The following is a 22,653-nucleotide window of genomic DNA, read 5'->3' as shown; positions in this document are numbered from 1 at the left end:
ATTTAGACTTTTGGCGAGTGGTCACATTAATGTGACTGGATAATGTGTTTGTGTAATTTAGTACCATTTTGAAACTATTCCTTGTTAATGTATGTATTACATAAATAAGTCACATACTAAACCAATGTGTTGGATTGATGAGGAATCTGAAGGTACACCATCTGCAATTTGAGTTAAGAAATTTGAAACATAGGACATAACACAAGACGGTTCCCTGTAGTGCAGTGGCAGTCAATCTCCACCCATAAGAGACGTTCCAGCTTTCATATTGGGCAGAAGGGCTTTTAAAAACCATTTTCACTAGGTTTTCATAAAGATTTAACAAAGTATTATTATTATTATTATTATTATTACTATATGCTTTCTCTGTTTTATAAATTTTATATTGGAAACTTACTACCACACTTTACAAATCACCATTGCTGTGGAACTGGCGGATAATTACAAAATTTTAAAACAGAGATACAGAAGTGGATGGTAGGTATACAAGGTTGACTACCCCTGTTGTAAAATATCAGATTAAAGGAGAAAAATGGAAATTTACCTCAATGAAAACCATAATAATGAGAGCCTCTATGTCTGTGTGACCTACAGAATGCTCAAGTCAGGGTAATACCACCACAAATATATGCAAAATGAGTAAAGATATCAAGGTGCTGTCTTCACTAAGTTACAGTGGAATGTGATGAATTTTCTGACATGCACAAGCTATTTTTAACAATTATAACTGCAAAATTATGACACTTTTTTTTTTTTTAATAGATAGAATGATACATTCTTTCCATGGCAATTGAAATAGCCTTCAAAAATGACTTCAAAGACATAAAATGTGTGGAACTTGATCAAACAGTAATAAGATAACTGTGCTGCAAACCACTGTTGCAACATCAGGAGAAGGGGTTCCACAAGCACCTGCCCTACTATACCAATTTAAGCTAGCACTAACTTGGATACCTCTCAGTACTGTAACAGTGGTATGACAACCGCTCCTTTTGAAGCTATTCTTGAGGTATGTCTACATGATGCCTCTTTCGTCATGCACAATCGCCAAAGCACAAAAATAAAAGGCATGCACAAAAAATTGAGGAAATAATGCATGGGCATTCTCATGTTGCCCCATTGCATACGTAGTTTGCTATGAATCCCCTTCTTTGCTTGGGAGCTTGTATTGTGTTTAGTGGGATGAAAAGGCAACAAATAATAATAATAATAATAATAATTACAAATAAATAAAAAATGCAAAAGTGACTGTAGGTAAAGAAGTTGTTAAGTCTTTGCGAATTTCAGGAGGTGGTCACAGCTAGATTCCAAATTTTCTGCTTGGAAAATTGCAGCAATAAAAAATCGTTAACTAGTAACTTATTTGAATTAGTTACTCGACATTTCAAAACAAAGCATTTCAGTGTTTATTCCTGAAACAGAGAAAAACATACAGGAGATTTGCAGTTGTGAAGGTTAATTAACTTTCAAAGCACCATACATATTTTATTTGTTTGCACAACTTTAATCATGTAAGATGATATGTAGATAACATCCTTGGACTCCACAAATTTGGGGATTTCATAGACACCAGATATTGTGTTTTCCAATTTTGTATTTTTTGCATCATCAGTGTGCTTCATTTCTATTTCTGGTAGTCTGTTGAGAAGCTATACATATCCCACCACTACTTCTGTTCAGATTTCAGGCTACTCGGCTGTTGTGCTTTCAAGTGACCATAGCGTGAATATTCATCCACAGTTTTCATACACATTTGCCATAAAGTTCTAGCCTTTTCTTCTCTGTTTTTCTACTTCAAAACATATGGTATCTTATTCTTTAGTTGTGTGTGACCAAAGACTTTTCATCAACACTAAGGGCAAAATGTCTCAAATATTTATTCAAATAATCTTCCTTCAAAAGTGGCATTCCATAACGCTTTTCTTTGCAATCATCTATAAACTTAAATGTGCTTCCTTTGGAGTTGACAGACATTACTGCACATAAATCACTTCACAACATATCCTCAACACACGACACAATAAAACACAGATGCCCCGAGCTGCCAGCCATCTGCTAAAAAGCACACAGATTTTCTACCGAAGGTGAGTAGCAATGCACTTTACACATGGCCTTCATCATTTCCATGAAATTACACTTGCACAAAATTGAAGACAAAAAATGCACTGTGTGTATGCACCTATACCTTCACAATTATATGACACCAAAAAGTGTATGTCATTTTCAGTGATAGCAAAAATCACAAAACCATTGAAGCATTGGTGTAGATGTATGCTGTAAGGCAGCCTGATTGTATCAAGCTATCACTATCCGTCTTTAAAAACATTATTGAAAATGAACAGTAAAATGTGACAAAATGTTGACAGAAATGCAAACAAACTTAACACAAAATTTGTCACTGCAAGGCAGCTCAAATGTGCGAGCAGGCTCATCCAAATGAGCATTAAATGAATAAAACATTCTCCATTTCACACTGTAGCAATGACTAAATCAGTTACATTTCTCCAAATGATGTCTATCTGAAAAAAGCACAGTGGTCTGCAAGCTCACCATGCTTAATAACTAGATTTTTAAGTGCAGGGAAAATAAAAACAAGAAGTATATAAGAAAACACCACTGAGTTCCAAAAACATGGAATGACATACACCACAGGCACGTGCTATGATAACTTCACTGTGCAGTACTGCCTGTTCACAATTACTTTATAGCCCATATTGATGATGAAGAGAAACATTTTATACGATAGTCATAATAATAAACACACAAACTCTGCCCAAGTTAGGTATTTGCTTACTTCTTAAGACTGTAGGACAGACACTTAACGGTCCTTGTCTCCTGACAGGACACTGGTTTGCAGTGCAGCTATATTGCTATTTGATCACATTGTCACTGAAGCCCTCTGTGAAAGCTCTTTCCTATGCAACAAAAAGTGTATAGTTTCACTAAAAAACAAGAAGTCTGTCATCATTTGGCAGATATACACATTACAAATTATTTGTGCACATCAGAAAATTTGTCCCACTGTCCACGACAAGTAAGTGTACACTATGCCCCACTAGGTTATTAACTCATTCTGAATATATTTCGTGTGGCCTGCCTCAGTTGCTTAACCCTCGTGGGTGCATATATATTTTCAGCAGCAGCTCAGCGAAGATAATTTTTTGCTACCCTATTAAAATCATGAGCCACTCACTATATTTTTTGATAATTTTATTTTTGTGATTTAGGACCAAAAACTATGGTGGTACATATGTCACCATGGCACCTTTATAAGGTATTAAAACTGTGGTGATAATGGATTTCCCACAACCCTTTTGTGAGCTGTTATGTGCTGCTTTACACATAAAAAAAATAATGAACAGTTGTTTTCTGTTTTTATTTTGTTTTCTTTTACTTCATTTAAAAAGATATTTGTTACCAATATTAAAGTTTACTTACCACATTGTGAAAACAGTCCTTGAAACTTTGTCACACAAAGACATGAGCTGATACAGGTCACAATAATGTATATTGCAGAAGTGAAGCAATATGTTCCGACAACAGTAATGATCCCATGACAAACAGAAACTGATTGTTGTAGCAGTTTTCATACACCTGGTGCAGTGTACTACCACAAGATGTCAGGCATATACAGAGGTGGTAAGACATATTTACAAAAGCTTCAGGATACCCGTAAGTTGGTACTAACTGTGCTTCCTAAGGATCACAAATGACAGATTAATTTTTTAGTAAGTTTATTTCCCAAGTCCCAACCAGCAACTACTATGGTGGTAGCCATACTTCCCAATAACTATTCAAACACCATTGTTTGGTGGGATATGAGATTCCCACATGTCTGGAGGCTATATTTCATAACAAACAAACTAGAGCTGGTGCAGTGGACTGCCACTAGATGCCAGGAGTGTACAGAAGTGGTAACACACATTCCCTTAAACACTGTACAGACATACATTTAGTGGGAAGTACATCCCCCAAAGGTCGTGTAAGGGTTAACTATAGGTGTTGTCAATGACACGTGTGCTAAAACCTTAGCAGCATGTCTTATTTTACACAAGAAAGAAAAAAGAGAACTACAAGGGCAGTTCAATAAGTAACGCAACACATTTCTTTTCTCGGCCAATTTTGGTTGAAAAAACCGGAAATTTCTTGTGGAATATTTTCAAACATTCCCGCTTCGTCTCGTATAGTTTCATTGACTTCCGACAGGTGGCAGCGCTGTACGGAGCTGTTAAAATGGTGTCTGTAACGGATGTGCATTGCAAACAACGGGCAGTGATCGAGTTTCTTTTGGCGGAAAACTAGGCCATCTCAGATATTCATAGGCGCTTGCAGAATGTCTACGGTGATCTGGCAGTGGAAAAAAGCACGGTGAGTCATTGGGCAAAGCGTGTGTCATCATCGCCGCAAGGTCAAGCAAGACTGTCTGATCTCCCGCGTGCGGGCCGGCCGTGCACAGCTGTGACTCCTGCAATGGCGGAGCGTGCGAACACTCTCGTTCGAGATGATCGACGGATCACCATCAAACAACTCAGTGCTCAACTTGACATCTCTGTTGGTAGTGCTGTCACAATTGTTCACCAGTTGGGATATTCAAAGGTTTGTTCCCACTGGGTCCCTCGTTGTCTAACCGAACACCATAAAGAGCAAAGGAGAACCATCTGCGCGGAATTGCTTGCTCGTCATGTGGCTGAGGGTGACAATTTGTCAAAGATTGTTACAGGCGATGAAACATGGGTTCATCACTTCGAACCTGAAACAAAACAGCAATCAATGGAGTGGCGCCACATCCACTCCCCTACCAAGAAAAAGTTTAAAGCCATACCCTCAACCGGTAAAGTCATGGTTACAGTCTTCTGGGACGCTGAAGGGGTTATTCTGTTCGATGTCCTTCCCCATGGTCAAACGATCAACTCTGAAGTGTATTGTGCTACTCTTCAGAAATTGAAGAAACGACTTCAGCGTGTTCGTAGGCACAAAAATCTGAACAAACTTCTCCTTCTTCATGACAACGCAAGACGTCACACAAGTCTTCGCACCCGAGAGCAGCTCACAGAACTTCAGTGGACTGTTCTTCCTCATGCACCCTACAGCCCCGATCTCGCACCGTCGGATTTCCATATGTTTGGCCCAATGAAGGACGCAATCCGTGGGAGGCACTACGCAGATGATGAAGAAGTTATTGATGCAGTACGACGTTGGCTCCGACATCGACCAGTGGAATAGTACCGTGCAGGCATACAGGCCCTCATTTCAAGGTGGCGTAAGGCCGTAGCATTGAATGGAGATTACGTTGAAAAATAGTGTTGTGTAGCTAAAAGATTGGGGAATAACCTGGTGTATTTCAATGATTAATAAAACAACCCCTGTTTCAGAAAAAAAATGTGTTGCATTACTTATTGAACTGCCCTCGTACTTTTTAGTATTCCACTCACACATATATATTTTTATTCAAGATAATGTTTTCATATTAGTGATTTCTGAGCAAATTACTACCTTTATTTCAGCTCCGGGAAAAACATTATATTATTCTCCTTTTCTGTTATTCATAAAACTGATGATGCTGTGTGATGGTCCTCTGCATCTATATAAGATAGAGGGGTTTCATTTATATGCACTGATATTTTTTCACTTGACAAAGCGTCAGCATCCTAATGATTAAATATTTAGTGTTTTGTGCAAAGCTTGCAGGATAGATCTTTATTAAGAAGTATGAAAAGCTGATGTAACAATCCAAGAGCTATCACTATTATTGCACACAACTCGCTGCAAACAGGCTCTACCTATATTATGATAAACTTGACATACATTTTACATGCGCATGCACGCATGTATATTTTGTGTCGGCATAAGCACACTTCGTCAAACAGTTCATGGCATCTACACAATTGAGCAGATTTTAGTTCAAGATTTAAACCTGTAGTGTCATTCGCATTGTCGTCAAGTGAGTAGTAACTTCCTTGATGCTCAGTTTGTTGTTCAATTCCATTTTAATTATCTTCATCAAATGTGGCAGTCACAGGGGTTCACCATAGTGCATATCATGAATAATATCAATAATGTTTCTTTTACAAGTTATGTAGTAGGGTTCCAAATAAAACAGATAATGAAATATTCTAAAAAAGTTATTATTCTGGCCATTCACAACTGCTCAGTACAAACTGAATGATTTTTAAAAAAATATTGAAGGCAAAGAACTGTAATATGTAAAGCATAACTGAATGACATACATAACCAATAAGGTTCTTTAAACCATTTACTTAAATAATTCTTGGTGAAATCAATATTTAGGTTGTTCAATTACTGCAAATGTATAAAAAAATCAAATATCTGCACACCAAATCCACACAGACTTCTAAGTAAATCTCTCCACAATCAAATTTGTAATATGAATGCATTGTGGATGTGTGTGTCTTTACAAACAACAACAATATCATAAACTTTCTTGTCTGATCACATTTAACAAGTATGAATTATATTCACCTGCAACTCAGTGCAGATCCATTTAAATTTTGGATTTGTACTAAGCTTCACATATTCCTTTAAAAGTTTTTTTTTTAAATTACATGACATCAAAATAGGCTGAATCTATAATTTCTCTTAAGTCTACAAGAACTATGCTGTAAGGCCTTCAGTTTCACAATTTTCATCCAGTTTATTAATGAGTACTCATTTTCATCATAAGGAACACATGTAACAATACAGGTGCTAATATACTTATTATTAAAAATTGTTCTGTCACAGCCAAGTATTTTAGTACACCTACAATACAGCAAAATGGGATTAAATCAATGTGATAAAGCTTAATTTTACACTAATAAGTTAAGACATGCTAAGAGAACTGGAAACAAGGTGGTGGGGGGTGGGGGGCAGGGAGAAAGAAGACAACTGAAATGATTTACGCAGTAAGACAAGTTTATCTTGCAAAAACACTTTTAAAAAATTATTTCCTTTCAACAACTGACAGCTCCTGCTTGATATACAATACAAACAAAATTGTCATGATTCACACAATGTCATTAAAGCTCTAGTAATACTGTCTTCATAACTGAGCTTCAGTATGCACAATTAAATGACTCTGCATACAGCTAGTAATGGGCATGATAAATACGTGATAAGAATAGTACAATTCTCCACCTGCAAATTAAGAGGAATGATAACTAACGTCAAAAAAGAACTCCGTATCACAAGGTAAAAACATCAGCCCAACTTCCTGCATACCAAAAGTATCTGATGCATTCTGATTAATGCAAGATGATAAATTATATCAATGTAGTTTCAAATTAGAAATTTTCAGAAAATAATATCCCCTAACAATTTTAAGAAAGACTAGTGTAGTTAATGTTTAAAAGGAAGTACCAATCAACAATATCATAATGTTAAAATTATTTCAAATTTAATTTACATTTAACAGTGTACAATCACATTCAAATTCAAAATATGCGATAGGTAAGACGAGATAGGAGGGGGGAGGGGGGGGGGGGGGGGGGATGCAGCTGATGTTCAGATACTTCGTAAATAGGGAGTTACCTACAACATAGACTAGAGAATAAATGCTATAATTCAAGTGTTTCTTCCTTTCAAGTGTGTCTTTGGCTCATCTCCTGTTTATAATTTTTAACTACATTTCAATAGAAATTCACATAATTTAACTGTCACAGGAGGACAAACAGAACTCCATGATACACATGACATTAATGTAATAACCTTTTCAGCAGGAATATGGTCTACATTGAGTTAGCACACTATAGCAGTAATAGCTTAAATGTTACATTAAGGCAATGACTACACTATTCCATTTTCAGATCGTTAAAGAACTTCTTATTAAGATAAATTTGACACTGTTTTTTGTGACTTGCTGTTTGTCTTCAGGAGAAAATATAACTTGAAAAAATATATTTAACCACTTTATTATAGCAGGTGCATCAGTCATCTTCAAATGGAAGGCACATCATCCATAAAAACCACCGTAACACACATGCACCTCTTGCTAAACTGTGATCTATAAGCTGCAGCACAGTGTATGTGTGTGTTTTTCTCCAGGTAACATAACGGATGCAACTCCCCCTCAGAGTGCCAAAAATTTATATTCCGAAAACACAACAGGAATGATCCAAAAAAGTGTTCACATATGAAGTTACTGGAAGCAACCTTTCTCAGTGAATTTTGTTTTTCCGCACAATCTATTGGTAGGTAAAATTTTTAATCTGTGGCACAGAAGCATACATTTTGTATCTGTCATTGTTTCCTGTAGAATAAAACTGGACAAACAGCAGTTATCAAATCCATAATGGTAGCAAACATTCAGAAATGCAAGGTAACGTATTGCAAGTGGATGATAAATCAGTGTGGAAATCAGTCTCTCAAATCAAAAGCAAGTGCCAATACCTTTCATAGTGAAAAACCAGATCTAAAATCACATTTGAATGTTTATGCTAAAGTGGTCGCCTGAACTCTTATTATTGAACATACACACAAATTTATATTTATACATTACACTTTGAACAGCAAAATGTTATTCAGCTGTAGCTACAAATTCTACAGTTTATGTATAGATATTCAACTATAATGAGCCTAGCATCAAAAACCACTGCTCACTCACATATAAATATATATCACACTAAAATTTGCAACTGCACAAGCACATATAAAATTCATGCCAGCATGCTGAATAACACTGCTTAACAGAATTATCAAAGCTGACATTAAAGCACTGGTAAAGTATCATCACAACACATTTATAGCAAGATGGTTATGACAAGAAGTACCTTTTCTCTCATACCATATAATACTTAGAAAAACAGAAAATATATTATAAAAATGCATTTAGTTTCCAGCTATTTAAAAACAACAACTGTTTCTATGTTCTGAGCAATTTACCAACAAAAAGGGAGGCTAACTTTTTCAAGTTTTTAAACATATGATCTTGCTTGACAAAAAAAATTCCATAAAATATTTATAAAACAGTATTCAGTGATTTTCAGTTTCTTGAAACAAAAGAAACTATAAGTTCATTAGCTTATTACAGGTCCAGAAACGTGTGACTGATATACAAAGATTGCAAAAACTGTGTTGGTCAAAACCTAAAATCCCTTTGATCGATGGTAGGGAAAAGGGGGGAAGGTGTCCCACTGTTTCTTCAAAGCCAGGTTCCCATTCTTTTCATGCATTCATGGATCAAAGTGATAGTATGCATTATCATCCATCACATAAAAATGGTACAAATAAAGGGACATGTGAACTGGGGTAAGTGAATAAGATCCTGTGTGGACCAGGAGCTAACCTCTGAAAACAGAGTTCTTTGTGCAACTATCTAAAGGCAAAATTAAAATACTGTAGTACATAAATCTCTGCAACAGATAGTTACACTTACTTCTCTCCCCCCCCCCCCCCTCCACACACACACACACACACACACACACACACACACACACACACACACACACACACACACACACACACACACACTAGAGAACCCATCTTCCAAATCTTCCAAGCCAATAATGAAAGCATAGCATACAAAATACTTTCATTTCAAGAACAAATAGTCCAGTCTTATAGAAGTGCTGAATTACTTTTAATTTGGAAATGGGGGCAATTCAATATGAGTTAACATATCCAAGACTGGTGCAAGATTTCGCCAACAAAAAACAAAAAAAAATTGCCACAAGGACTAATTTCTCACTGTTTTTACATTATGTTCATTATATTTTAAGATAGCTTACTTTATGCTGGTAACTAAATCTATAAATCCTAAAGGGAGGTTTAAATTGTGGTAGAGATGAAACACATCTCAAGCAAAGATGACTTAAAAGAACAGTAGAGACAACGAAGAAGTGCTGAAACTATAATCAGATACAACTTGAATACAAGTCATGCCTCACAAGGCTCTGCATGTACCTACAAAACAGTGAGAATGTAGTGCCTGAGAAAAAACTATGACTAACTGGCTGCTACCACCTACTACTCAACTCAGTGAAACTTCAGTCACAAAGTTATTTTAATCGAAATATTGTCTACATCATCTGTTTATGACACTGACAATGTCTCAGCCAACTGCTACACACGCAGTTTGGAAAACTTTCACTAAATAAAATTTCAACTCATTTATTTCCTGAAGCCATTCCCAGAAATAAATATCACATGCATGAAAACTTCAGACTTTCTGTCAACAAGACCTACACTATCAAAACGAAAGAAATACCTGAATATCATTACAATAAGCAATGTTCAAGCTCTAATATTTGTCAATTCCTGGAAATAAATGCACGTTGTAACTCTTATGATGATGTCTTTCCTTGCAATACATGGTTGACTTTCACAACTCCACTTAACTAAACACTTCTGTCTCCAGCCATGCACACCCTATTACCTTAACCAATTTAGCCTGTATCATTCTGTCTAAAAATTCTCCCTGTTACTGCTGTCACAAGTATCTCCTCATATTATTATTTATATATATCCATGTCACGCCGGTGTTTTGTCCATGTAGTTGCTACCCAACAATGATTTTCAAAACTAGTTCTTCCTGCAAAAGGATAACTACAATAATGATTCAGTCTGCAGTTTCTCCTCAATCATGTATACGTCCCTCACACAACCAGATTTCCTGTGTTTTAATTTTTAATTCCAGCTTCAGCCCAAGTGCAACAATTGCATTGAAATGTCTTCCACAACTTTGTTTTTTACTTGTTATCATCATCATCATCATCATTATGAATATTATTTGTAAATGAGACTTGCAAACTTCATTTTTGGATTATGTATTTGTAATGACTGATCCATATTCATTTGTGCAACAGAATTTCCCTTGCATAGTGTGGCTTGCGATTTTTGCACAGGATCTTACGTTCACACATGGCTGAGGAAGAAGACCGCTTAAATGTGAATCAATTCTCTCTAGCAGGAGGGAGGATCAGAATACAACAATCCTTTCACCTGCCTTCTAACTACTTAATAATTCTACATAATTTAATGACATGTATCAAACCACTACAACTATTTCCAGAAACTGTGTACAGTAAAGCTACATTCGATGACCTTCTGCAATAGCCGAGAGAGAGAGAGAGAGAGAGAGAGAGAGAGAGAGAGAGAGAGAAGGGGGTAGTGGGGGGATAGGGGAAATTTAGGGCACAATGGCACATATATGCCAAAAATACAAAACACTGTTAGATACAAGAGTCACATGCTGATACCTGTATTCAGACTTCGCCTTGCATTTGAATGACTTAGATCAGAAGATTCATAATCAGGTTTACCAAACAATTAGTAACTGGGGAAATCCATAAATGGCAAAGGGATTATCTATTCTAATGGACTTGACTGCTAGCTGAAACTGTACAGAGATACAGCTATTCAATATTTATGCCAAACTGGGACCCTGCCTTTGTGGGACTGCTCTTCCCATTAAGCTATTTGAGGATGCCTCATGGACTGACCATAAGTGAACTTGGCACACAACAATATAAAAGTTTAGCCTCTTTTTTAAAACTGAGTTTATACAACAGGAACATGAACCTTGTGACACAGAGTTCTGAGCTAATATTATTATGGTGTAGTGTAAATGTGATGGTTAAACAGCATCACCGAGATGAAATTTGTTAGAAACACAGATGGTTTACTAATGACCAGTAATATTTTGTTCCTGAACAACTTCTATACTGTGACACTGGACACTGCACATTACTTTTACTAGCAAATAGCTTTTTCCCCTTTCAAAATAGAGTTTGTAGCTGCTTCTTCCAACGATGTAACATGAAAATTGTTATACTGTCATGTTTCAAAGTCAGAAACTCCATACAAAAAAATATCTTGCAGAGAGCAGAATCCATTTCCAAGCAAGAATGTAGGTTACCTTTTTTTAATCTTCATCTGACAAAGACTCATTGTTAATTATTTTTTGTGTGTTTGCCAAACCATTCATGGATTCTAATATTTACATCAATGTTAATATGACTAATTATTATAGAAAGGTTAAACCTTAACAGTCTAAGGTAATCATTCTAACATGTTACAAAATTTGTATGTTGACTGCCTGCATACAGCACCAAGACTTTCAGTTACCAATGACTTACAAGAAAGTGAAGTAATGGATGGACTATGGAAAAAAGGGCAGGGAAAGGGCAAAGAAAATGTAATCAACTAACAAACACCTCAAAATGTAGAAGTGATTTGCTGTGATTGTTTTGGGGAAACAAACCACACTGACAATCTGCTGCAGACACTATGCTTCACTGGAGTATAATTTCCATAGAGACTACTTACAGTTTTGCTTTGAAGTGTTCTACGAAACATGAATCTGAAGATCACATACTACTCAGTTCTTAACTGACATTTACATCCCAAAGAAACACTATATAATAATGTTAAATTTACCTAATTAACACACTGAGTTATGACACATATTTAATCTTAAAACTTATAACTACTCGAGATGGTAGATGGCAGTGCTCACCTGAAGAACAGAATAGTGGATGTGGCCCGCCACATTCAGTACCCAGTCTTAACGTTTGACTGCACTTCTGAATTCACAAAAGGATTAAGGTCTACAAGTAAATGAATGTATAAAACCACCAAACACAACAATCACTGAATGCACCAGTTTGGCTAATATGTTCAGGCTTTTAAAATAAAAAGATTGTATGTCAACAGTTATTGTACACGATACTCATACAACTTATTTCATATAATGACAATTACTTCTTCTGATTCAGTATTTCTAAAATTCTGCACCCCTCTTAGATTCTACTGTAAATCATAAAATCCCACATTGGCCATAATAAGTGTGAGTTGGCAAATTTCACTAGCTCAACAAGTAGAATATACAGAGAATAAATAAATACTGTGCAAAGATTTTCAATTTAGCATGAAACCAGTTAACAGCTGAAGAAGACCCCATGTAAGTAGATGGACAATTACTTTTTAAAACAATATGACACAAAAAGGTTTGGCTCCATTTGTCACAACCACACAGCTTTCTGCAATCAAATATTATTCAGGAACCATTCGGCTTCACAACACAAACAGTAAATTCCTTTACTTCAGTCAACAATCATTCCATATAAATACATTTAAAATAGTCACAAGAGAAGACTGTGATATGCAAACATCATATATCTCTTAAAATTAGTATTCAGGGGCAGAATATGATATTCCATACAGAAACTGGTAAATCCAATAAATGTTACAAAATTTCCTACAGTCACTTTTAGATAAGTTAAGTTCTTGAACAACATTCTTGTCATCAGACTTCATCTTTTTCTTCACAATAAAATTAAAAAAAAAGAAAACCAAAGAAGAACCATTTGAAGATCCGAAATACACTGTATGGAACACATTTCCTGAAAGACAAGTAAGATACGATAAAATTTTAGCTACAGAAAAATAAATATGTGAAAAATATACAAGCCTGGAGACCAAGTTAAAAAAGAAATAGGATTGTGAATATCGAATATTTTAAAAATGGATAACATTAACTCTAACAGAGTGCTGACAGTTAATGTACAACTTGCTGGAATTCCATAGTTAACGCTAATGCTCCAAAATGTCACACATTTCTGGCCAAAATTAAAGAAAAGTAACACATCTGAGTACTCATAAAAACAAAAGCACCCCACGTTTAGTTCTTACTGTAACTTAATCATTGATATCATTATCTTGATCACCAACAAGATACAGAAATTCAAATGCAATAGCAAGAAGACTGATGCCCAGTAGATCACCTAATGCTGTCAAATAAGGAATGGCAGAATTGTCTGGGTCAATTTTTCGTTTCCACATCCAGTGAATCATGATGTGTGCAATATATAACAATACTGCAACCTGAAAGAAAATAACATGAACAACTATAGTAAAACATAAATTCAATCGATTATATGGCACAGTTTACAAACTGATAATTTTAACACAGTTTGGGGCCACAGTCAATTGGTACTTTTTAAATGAAAGTTCTGCTGTTTGACTATGCAGATTGTTTATTCTAGTGTACAATCATGATTTCAGCCTCTGGTCATTTTCAAGTACCACAGTGTTGGACATGATCAGATTTCTATTAAAAAAGTCATCGTCAAAATATATTAAACTTGGTTATATAATGCGAGTGTAACAACATAAAAAAGAGAGCATATCACAAAGTGTCTGGCAGAAATAAAACAATCGTGTAACATACACTGAATAACAATGCCACAAGTTCACCAAAAAAAGTTGTAACAACTATTTTTGGTGACCAATTTATGGCACACTTATTCATTATGTCACAATTTGTTTTATTTCTGCCACACACATCATGAATATGTTAACATTTTTAGGCTGTAAGACATTCATTATATAATCAAGTTTAATATACTTCAACAGTGAATTCATTTATGAAAGTCTGATGACGCTCAAAATTGTGGTACTTGTAAATAGTCAAAGGCCAAATGAATGATTATACAGTAGAAAAACAAACAATACAGTCAAATGACAGAACTTTCATTTGAAAAGTTTACATATTGATTTCTTGGTTCACTTAAAATCACTTAAACAAATGTTCACAATAAAATCAACAGTTACTAACAGTATCAGAATGTGCTTTTACTGTGGATTCAAATAGCAGTTTGTACTTCCTGTAAGGCATAACTTCACAAGTGGCACTCACACTTGAAGCATACAAAGTTGTAAAATTCCATTCTTCCACTTAAAGCATAAGATGTGTGACAAAGTGGGTGTTTCTCAAGTGTCAAAGTTGCCTGGGCTAAATGTTTGGCACTTGTATTCTTTTTGATATGAGAAAAGTTAGAAAGGTTTGTTTCTCAACAATGATGTCTACAAGGTTCTACAACAAGATGAGTGAGTGGTGGACGCAAGCTGGTCGTAGTGTAGTGCCATAATTGACACTTTAATATCTCAAAACTGTAATTTTAAGTTCACAACAATAGACTTGCTTTCAAACATCAAATGAAAATCTGGGCAAGATAACAATGCAATACCATCATTATTTCCAACTCCAGCTTATTTCTATAACCATAAGAATGCAATACAATTGCAAGTAGAATTACAAACAGCAACATGACACAGATAACATTAACCCAAACTGGCTTCAATTAATTTTTTGAAAGTGGCCTCTATTCACACAGGCCCCAGAAACCATGGAACACAGTGAATGGTGAGAGGAGGGGGGGAGAGGGGGGGGGGGGGGGAGAGAGAGAGAGAGAGAGAGAGAGAGAGAGAGAGAGAGAGAGAGAGAGAGAGAGAGAGAGAGAGAGGGGGGGGGGGGGCACGAAACATTGTAATATTCTTGCTGAATACTGTTAATGAGAGCAGGAATTAATTACTCCACTTGAAACTGTTCTTGAATGCACAAGGATCCTTGTTCTGCTGTAGACTGAGGGTACTGGATAATATTGTCACAAATACTGTAAGTAGTTCAGCAGTGTGGACAACCGTTCAAAATGTGGAGTGTGTTCTTTGAGGTGTGGCGACAAGTCTTTCAGGAACTTCTCAATCATATCACTGCGTCCATGCCTCACAAGGTCTGATGCAGTGTAGTCATTTTGACCACACATTTCATTGTTAGGTAGTAATAATTCTTGCTCCATCTCATTCTGATCCGTTTCTCTAATACCAGAAATGCAGTTTAATGCCTTGACTGTGTCTGTTGTGTGCGGATGCAGGAGGAGTTGGCCGAAGTCCAAACGCAGCTGGAAGCTTTGTTGGCCACAGTCAACAAGCTCCAGAGTGCCACCTTGAGGTGCGGTGTGGATGGGGTGCCTGGGGCAGGCTCTGCTGTACTAGATGTGCAGGGGGGATGTCACAGCTCTCCGTCACTGAGCCGACCTCAGGTGTGACTGATCCGGCTGGCCCATTCTCACCTCAGTGTGGGTGGCAGACTGTGTCGAGGTATCGAGCCTCAAGGCGAAGGCTGCATGGGGGAAGCAGGCTCCTGCCAAATCCCATGCACTTTGCTAATAGATTCAGTGTGCTATCTGATGCTGGGGGGGGGGGGGGGGGGGGGAGGCTGAGCCGGATCAGACTGCACCTTCTGCCAGGATAGTGGCTGCTCCTTCAGCAAGGTCCGGACAGGCACATGGGGGTAGGGGTTTGTTAGTTATTGGGAGCTCCAATGTTAAGCGGGTCATGGAGCCCCTCAAGAACATAGTGGCTAGGGTGGGGAAGAAGTCCAACGTTCACTTGGTGTGCTTGCCGGGGGGCCTTGTCCAGGATGTGGTAGAGACTCTTCCGGCAGCTATCGAGCATGCGGGGTGCAGCCAGCTGCAGACTGTTGCGCATGTTGGCACCAACGATGCCTGTCGTCGGGGTTCCGAGGAAATCCTTTGGTCCTTCCGACGGATGGCTAAATTGATGAAGGTGGCCTCCACCTCTTGAGGAGTGGAAGCCAAACTGACGATCTGCACTATCATACCCAGGGTGGACCAGGAACCTCTGGTTTGGAGTCGAGCGGAGAATCTAAACCAGAGGCTACGTCGACTCTGTGACGAAAATGGTTGTAGATTCCTTGACCTACGCTATGGAGTGGAAGGTTGTAGGACACCCCTTGGTAGATCAGGGGTGCACTACACACAAGAAGCAGCTAGATGGGTAGCACAGTACTTGTGGCATGAACATGGGTTTTTTTAGATTAGGTTCCTCCCCATGGGAAACAAACTGCTGCCCCAAAACATTACCAGTTCACGACACTGATGTTATTCTAGGAGCACTCTCAACATACAACCTTGAACAATTGGTTAGAAAACCAACTTGAGATGTGAACATATTAGATATCTTGGTGACAAACAGACCTGATCTTTTTGAGGAAGTTAATCTAGAAGAAGATATTAGCGACCATAATGTCGTTGTGGCTTCTATGTTGGTGGAAAAGGAGTTTTCTTGTTTGGGAAAGCAAATAAAAGTGTCATTAATGAATATCTTCATAGTCAGCTCCAAGCATTCACCGCGGGACACAAAGATATTGAGCATCTTTGGTCGGAATTTAAAGGTATTGTCCACCATGTGCTAGAGAAGTATGTGCCTAGTGAAAGTATAGGGGAGGGAAAGGATTCACCTTGGTACAACAAACATATCAGGAAGTTGCTGAGAAAGAAGAGAATTTTGCACAGTCATTTTAAACATAGTCACTGCCCCACTGACAAACAGAAATTATGCGAAATGAAAGCAGCTGTCAGAAGGAAAATGAGAGACTCTTAATGAATTTGAAAGCAATATTTTATATGCAGATTCTAAAAATAACCCCAAAAACTTTTGGTCATACGTAAAATCTATGAACGCTACAAATAATTCAATACTTTCTCTTACTGACAGTACGGGTAATGTAACTGATGATGATAAACAGAAGGCAGAAATTCTAAACCTAGCTTTCAAAAACTCATTTACGATAGAGGACTGCAGCACCATTCCCCCTTTCAATTATTGAACAAACTAAAGAATGGCCGACATAGTGTTTAGTGTATCTGGGGTTGTAAAACAGTTAAGATCCTTAGATGCCAGAAAGGCATCTGGCCCAGACGGTATCCCCGTCAGATTTTATGCTGACTATGCTACAAATAAAGCACCACTCTTATCCGTCATCTATCAGAGATCATTGGAACGGCGGAAAGTTCCATGGGACTAGAAGGACACCCAGATCATAGCAATCTATAAAAAGGGTAGAAAATCAGATGCACATAATTACCAGCCAATTTCACTGACATTGAATCGTTGTAGAATCATGGAACATATTTTGTGTTCAGACATAATGACCTTTCTAGACTCGGAGAAGCTCATCTGCAGAAACCAGCATGGTATTAGGAAACAGCGGTCATGCAAGACACAGCTGGCCCTCTTTGTGCATAATATACAACAGGCTCTAGATACCGGCTCCCAGGTTGATGCCATATTTCTCGACTTTCGAAAGATGTTCGACTCAGTTCCACACTGTCGCTTGCTACAAAAGGTGCGCGTTTCCGGTCTATGCAATGACATATTCAGTTGGCTAGAAAGTTTTCTAACAGACAGGGAGTAGTATGTCATCCTGAACGGGTTAACTTCAACAGAAACAAGATTAACTTCAGGTGTGCCCTAGGGCAGCGTAATAGGTCCTCTGCTTTTTACGATTTTTATATATGTGTGTGTGTTTTGTTTTAGGGCGCAAAACTGCTATGGTCATTAGCGCCCGGTCCGTGACTTAGGAAACAGTAAAAAACCGAAAATGGAAAACAGCAGCAATGGGAACGAAACTCAAAAATTGGAGAAACTAAAAGCAAAAGGGAGGCTTAAAAATCCACTACAGAAAGAGGTTGGTTGTCCCCAAAAAAAAAAAGCTTCAAATGACTGATGTCATTTCACTGGCACTAATAAACTCGAGAACGCGATCGGCCGAGCCCGTGTCCTCTGCTAAAATTGACGATATATCAGGCGACAGCTGTAGACGGGCGCGTAACGGAGTAAAATAGGGGCACTCAATTAAAAGGTGTCTTACCGTCCACAGCTGAGAGCAGTGGGGACAGAGTGGCGGAGGATCGCCGCTTAAAAGATGTCGATGGCTAAAAAGACAGTGCCCTATCCGGAGTCTAGTTAAAATTACCTCCTCCCGACGACGCGTTCGGGAGGGAGATGTCCAAGCACAGGGAAGAGCTTTCACGTCCCGCAATTTATTATGGGGAAGTGTCGACCAATGTGCGTGCCATAAAAGAACAACACGTCATAAAATGCTCCATAGATCGGCGAAGGGAATCAATTGAATAGCTGGCCGAAGAAGAGAGACTGCAGCCTTGGCCGCTATATCGGCCGCCTCATTTCCACAGATACCAACGTGTCCCGGGAGCCAGAGAAACGTCACCGAGACGCCTCCCAGGTGGAGCAAGCGCAGACAGTCCTGAATCCGGTGGACCAGAGGGTGGGCAGGGTAAAGAGCTTGGAGACTGAGGAGAGAGCTGAAAGAATCTGAACAGATAACATAGTGTGTCCGCTGATGGCGGCGGATGTAGTGGACAGCCTGGAGAACAGCGTAAAGCTCCGCAGTATAAACCGAACACTGATCGGGAAGCCGAAACTGATTTGGGGTGTCGCCAACAATACAGGCACTCCCTACACCAAACGATGTTTTTGAGCCATCAGTGTAAATAAATGTGGCTTCCTTCATTTGTGCACATACAGCGGAAAATGCCCGACGATAAACAAGTGAAGGGGTACCATCCTTGGGAAACTGACAAAGGTCACGGAGCTGGCAGATCCGGGGACGGAGCCAAGGCGGTGCTGTACCCCAAGTTGTCAAGAAGGTTTTAGGAAAGCGGAAGGAAAGAGAATGGAGCAGTTGATGGAAGCGGACTCCCAGTGGTAGTAGGGAGGAGGGGCGGCCTGCATACCCTACATCAAAGGAGGCGTCGAAAAAAATGTCATGCGCTGGATTAGCAGGCATGGAAGACAGATGGCTAGCATAACGACTCAGAAGGACTGCTCGCCGATTGGACAGCGGAGGTTCAGCAGTCTCAGCATAAAGGCTGTCCACAGGGCTGGTGTAAAAAGCTCCAGACACTAAACGTAATCCACAGTGGTCGATAGAGTCGAGACGCCGAAGAATAGACGGCCGAGCAGAGGAGTAGACTATGCTTCCATAGTCCAATTTCGAGCGCACTAAGGCGCGATAGAGGCGGAGAAGGACCACTCGGTCCGCTCCCCAGGAGGTACCATTCAGGACACAGAGCGTGTTAAGGGAACGCAGACAGGGAGCCGAAAGATAGGAAACATGGGAGGACCAGCACAGTTTTCTGTCAAACGTAAGACCCAAGAATTTAGCGATGTCCGAAAATGGAAGGTTGACAGGTCCTAGATGTAAGGAGGGTGGAATAAACTCCTTACGTCGGCAAAAATTAACACAAACGGTCTTACTGGGAGAAAAATGGAAGCCGGTTTCGATGCTCCAAGAGTGGAGGTGATCGAGATATCCTTGAAGACGTCGTTCAAGAAGGGTGGTCCGTTGAGAGCCGTAGTAGATCGCAAAATCGTCCACAAAGAGGGAGCTCGAGACATCAGGAAGGAGACATTCCATAATTGGATTTATGGCAATGGCAAACAGTACAACACTCAGCACGGAGCCCTGGGGTACCCCGTTTTCTTGGGAGAAAGTACGGGAGAGAGTAGTGTTCACCCGCACCCTAAATGTGCGCTCTGCCATAAATTTGCGAAGAAAAAGGGGCAGCCGACCTCGAAAGCCCCAAGAGAACAGTGTGCGGAGGATGCCTGTCCTCCAACAGGTATCGTATGCTCTCTCCAGATCAAAAAATATTGCTACTGTTTGGCGTTTCCAGAGAAAATTGTTCATGATATAAGTGGAGAGAGCAACAATATGGTCAACTGCAGAACGATGCTTTCGGAATCCGCACTGGGCAGGTGTTAAAAGACAGCGGGACTCCAGCCACCAAGCTAAACGGCAATTCACCATACGCTCCAAAACCTTACATACACTACTCGTGAGAGAAATGGGGTGATAGCTAGAGGGGAGATGTTTGTCCTTTCCAGGTTTTGGAACAGGAACGATGATAGCTTCCCGCCATCGTCTGTGAAAAGTACTGTCGGTCCAAATTCGATTATAAAGGCGAAGGAGGTAACGCAGACTATCGGTTGATAAATGCAGCAACATTTGGACGCGGATACCATCCGGTCCTGGGGCGGATGAGCGAGAAGAAGAGAGTGCATGTTGGAGTTCACGCAAGGAGAAAACAGTATTGTAGCTTTCGCGATTTTGAGGAGAGAAAGCAAGAGGTCGCACTTCCGCTGCACATTTCTTCGGGAGAAACGCTGGCGGGTAATTTGAAGAGCTCGAAATCTCAGCAAAGTGCTGACCCAATGAGTTAGAAATTGCGACGGGGTCCACTAAGGTATCATGCGCGACAGTGAGCCGACTCCAAACTTCCGAGGAGGGAGTGAAGGTGTTAAATGAGCTAATAAAGAATTTCCAGCTTGCCTTCTTGCTATCGCGGATGATACGACGGCATCACGCACGGAACTGCTTATAGCAGATACAGTTGGCCAAAGTAGGATGGTGGCGGAAAACGCGAAGAGCACGTCGCTGCTCACGTATTGCGTCACAGCACGACTCATTCCACCAAGAATCTGGGGGGCGCCGGGGCAAATCGGAGGTGCGTGGTATTGAACGTTCCGCAGCTGTAAGAATAACGTCGGTAATATGTGTGACCTCATAGTCGACGCTGGGAAAGTGACGGTCATCGAATGTCGCTAGAAACGAAAAAAGTGTCCAATCGGCTTGGGCAAACTTCCAGCATCGCGGGCGCATATATGGCAGTGGAGGCTCCAGTGTAAGGACACATGGAAAGTGGTCACTCGAGTGTGTATCATCAAGGGCGAACCATTCGAAGCGCCGAGCTAGCAGAACAGTACCGACCGAAAGGTCCAAATGAGAGAAATTTGTCGTGGAGGCAGACAAAAATGTAGGGACCCCAGTGTTGAGGCAAACTAGATCCGCGTGGTGGAAGACGTCTAGCAATAGTGAGCCACGTGGACAAGGATGTGGAGATCACCAAAGCGGGTGGTGGACATTGAAGTCCCCAACCACCAAATAGGGGGGTGGAAGCTGACCAAGAACATGGAGATCAGCTCGTGCCATTGGTGTGGACGATGGAATGTATACAGTACAGAGAGAAAAGGTATATCCAGAAAGGGAAAGACGGACAGCGACAGCTTGGAAGGAAGTGTTTAAGTGGATTGGGTGATAATGGAGAGTATCATGGAGAAGAATCATGAGTCCTCCATGGGCTGGAGTGCCTTCAACAGAGGGGAGATCATATCGGACGGACTGAAAATGAGGGAGAACAAAGCGGTCATGGGGACGCAGTTTTGTTTCCTGAAGACAGAAGATGACCGGCGAGTAGGATCGTAAGAGGATCGACAATTCATCCCGATTGGCTCGAATGCCGCGGATATTCCAGTGGATAATGGACATAGGGTGAACAGAAAATGGAGGAATGTGACCAAGGTTGCTATCAACTCAACAACTGCTCAGAGCTTGCAACCGACAGCATGGAATGGCATTCAGCCGAAGGCAGAAGATCCTGATCCTTAGGTTGTTCAGGAGCAGCTCCCGCCACCAGCAATCGGCCAGTTGATCGGCCGCCAGCAGTGCGCCTCGGCGACACAGAAGACGGCCGAGGGCGATTTCCACCAGGTGGTGCTGTAGATGGGACACGCCTTGGCGGAGAAGGAGATGAACTGGGTTTCTTAGTAGCCTTCTTGGAAATATGATGTTTAGATGGAGGAGGAAGCGATGGTTGTGAAGGTGGGGTACATAAAAAATCTTCACGAGTATGCTCTTTTATCGAAGTCTTGGTGTCTGACTTTTGGGCTCGAGATTTAGCAGAACCCGATGAAGGGTGAGCCACAGGGTGGGCAGGCGAAAGTGGTGAGGTTGAACGGGCGATCTTTGCGCTGGCCGATCTGACAACAGTGGCACTAAAGGTGAGGTCGCAAGTCTGCGTGGCCACCTCCTTTGTTGGCCGAGGAGAAGCAAGGACAGTGCTGTATTTTCCTGTCTGACGCACGGTGGGCTGTCGACTGGCGAATAATTTTCGAGCAGCAAAGGTCGACATCTTTTCCTTCACTCTAATTTCCTGGATGAGCTTTTCGTCCTTAAAAACGGGGCAATCTCGAGAGGAAGCAGCGTGGTCACCC

General features: G+C 40.0%; 1 protein-coding gene across 1 annotated transcript in view; it reads right to left on the bottom strand.

Annotated features, from left to right (window-relative positions):
* Window positions 1–13,342: 13,342 nt before the first annotated feature.
* LOC126470509 (solute carrier family 41 member 1-like) overlaps window positions 13,343–22,653 on the bottom strand; it is a 111,467-nt gene continuing 102,156 nt past the window's right edge. The window contains exon 9 of the mRNA XM_050098404.1: window positions 13,343–13,818. Within this exon, the coding sequence (XP_049954361.1) occupies window positions 13,633–13,818 (186 nt within the window). The 3' untranslated portion in view covers window positions 13,343–13,632. The remainder of the gene's footprint in view (window positions 13,819–22,653) is intronic.

The sequence above is a fragment of the Schistocerca serialis genome, chromosome 3 (assembly GCF_023864345.2).
Source record: "Schistocerca serialis cubense isolate TAMUIC-IGC-003099 chromosome 3, iqSchSeri2.2, whole genome shotgun sequence".
Taxonomy (NCBI): domain Eukaryota; kingdom Metazoa; phylum Arthropoda; class Insecta; order Orthoptera; family Acrididae; genus Schistocerca; species Schistocerca serialis.
Note: the sequence above shows the minus strand (reverse complement) of the source record. Positions and strands in the feature narration are given on the sequence as shown.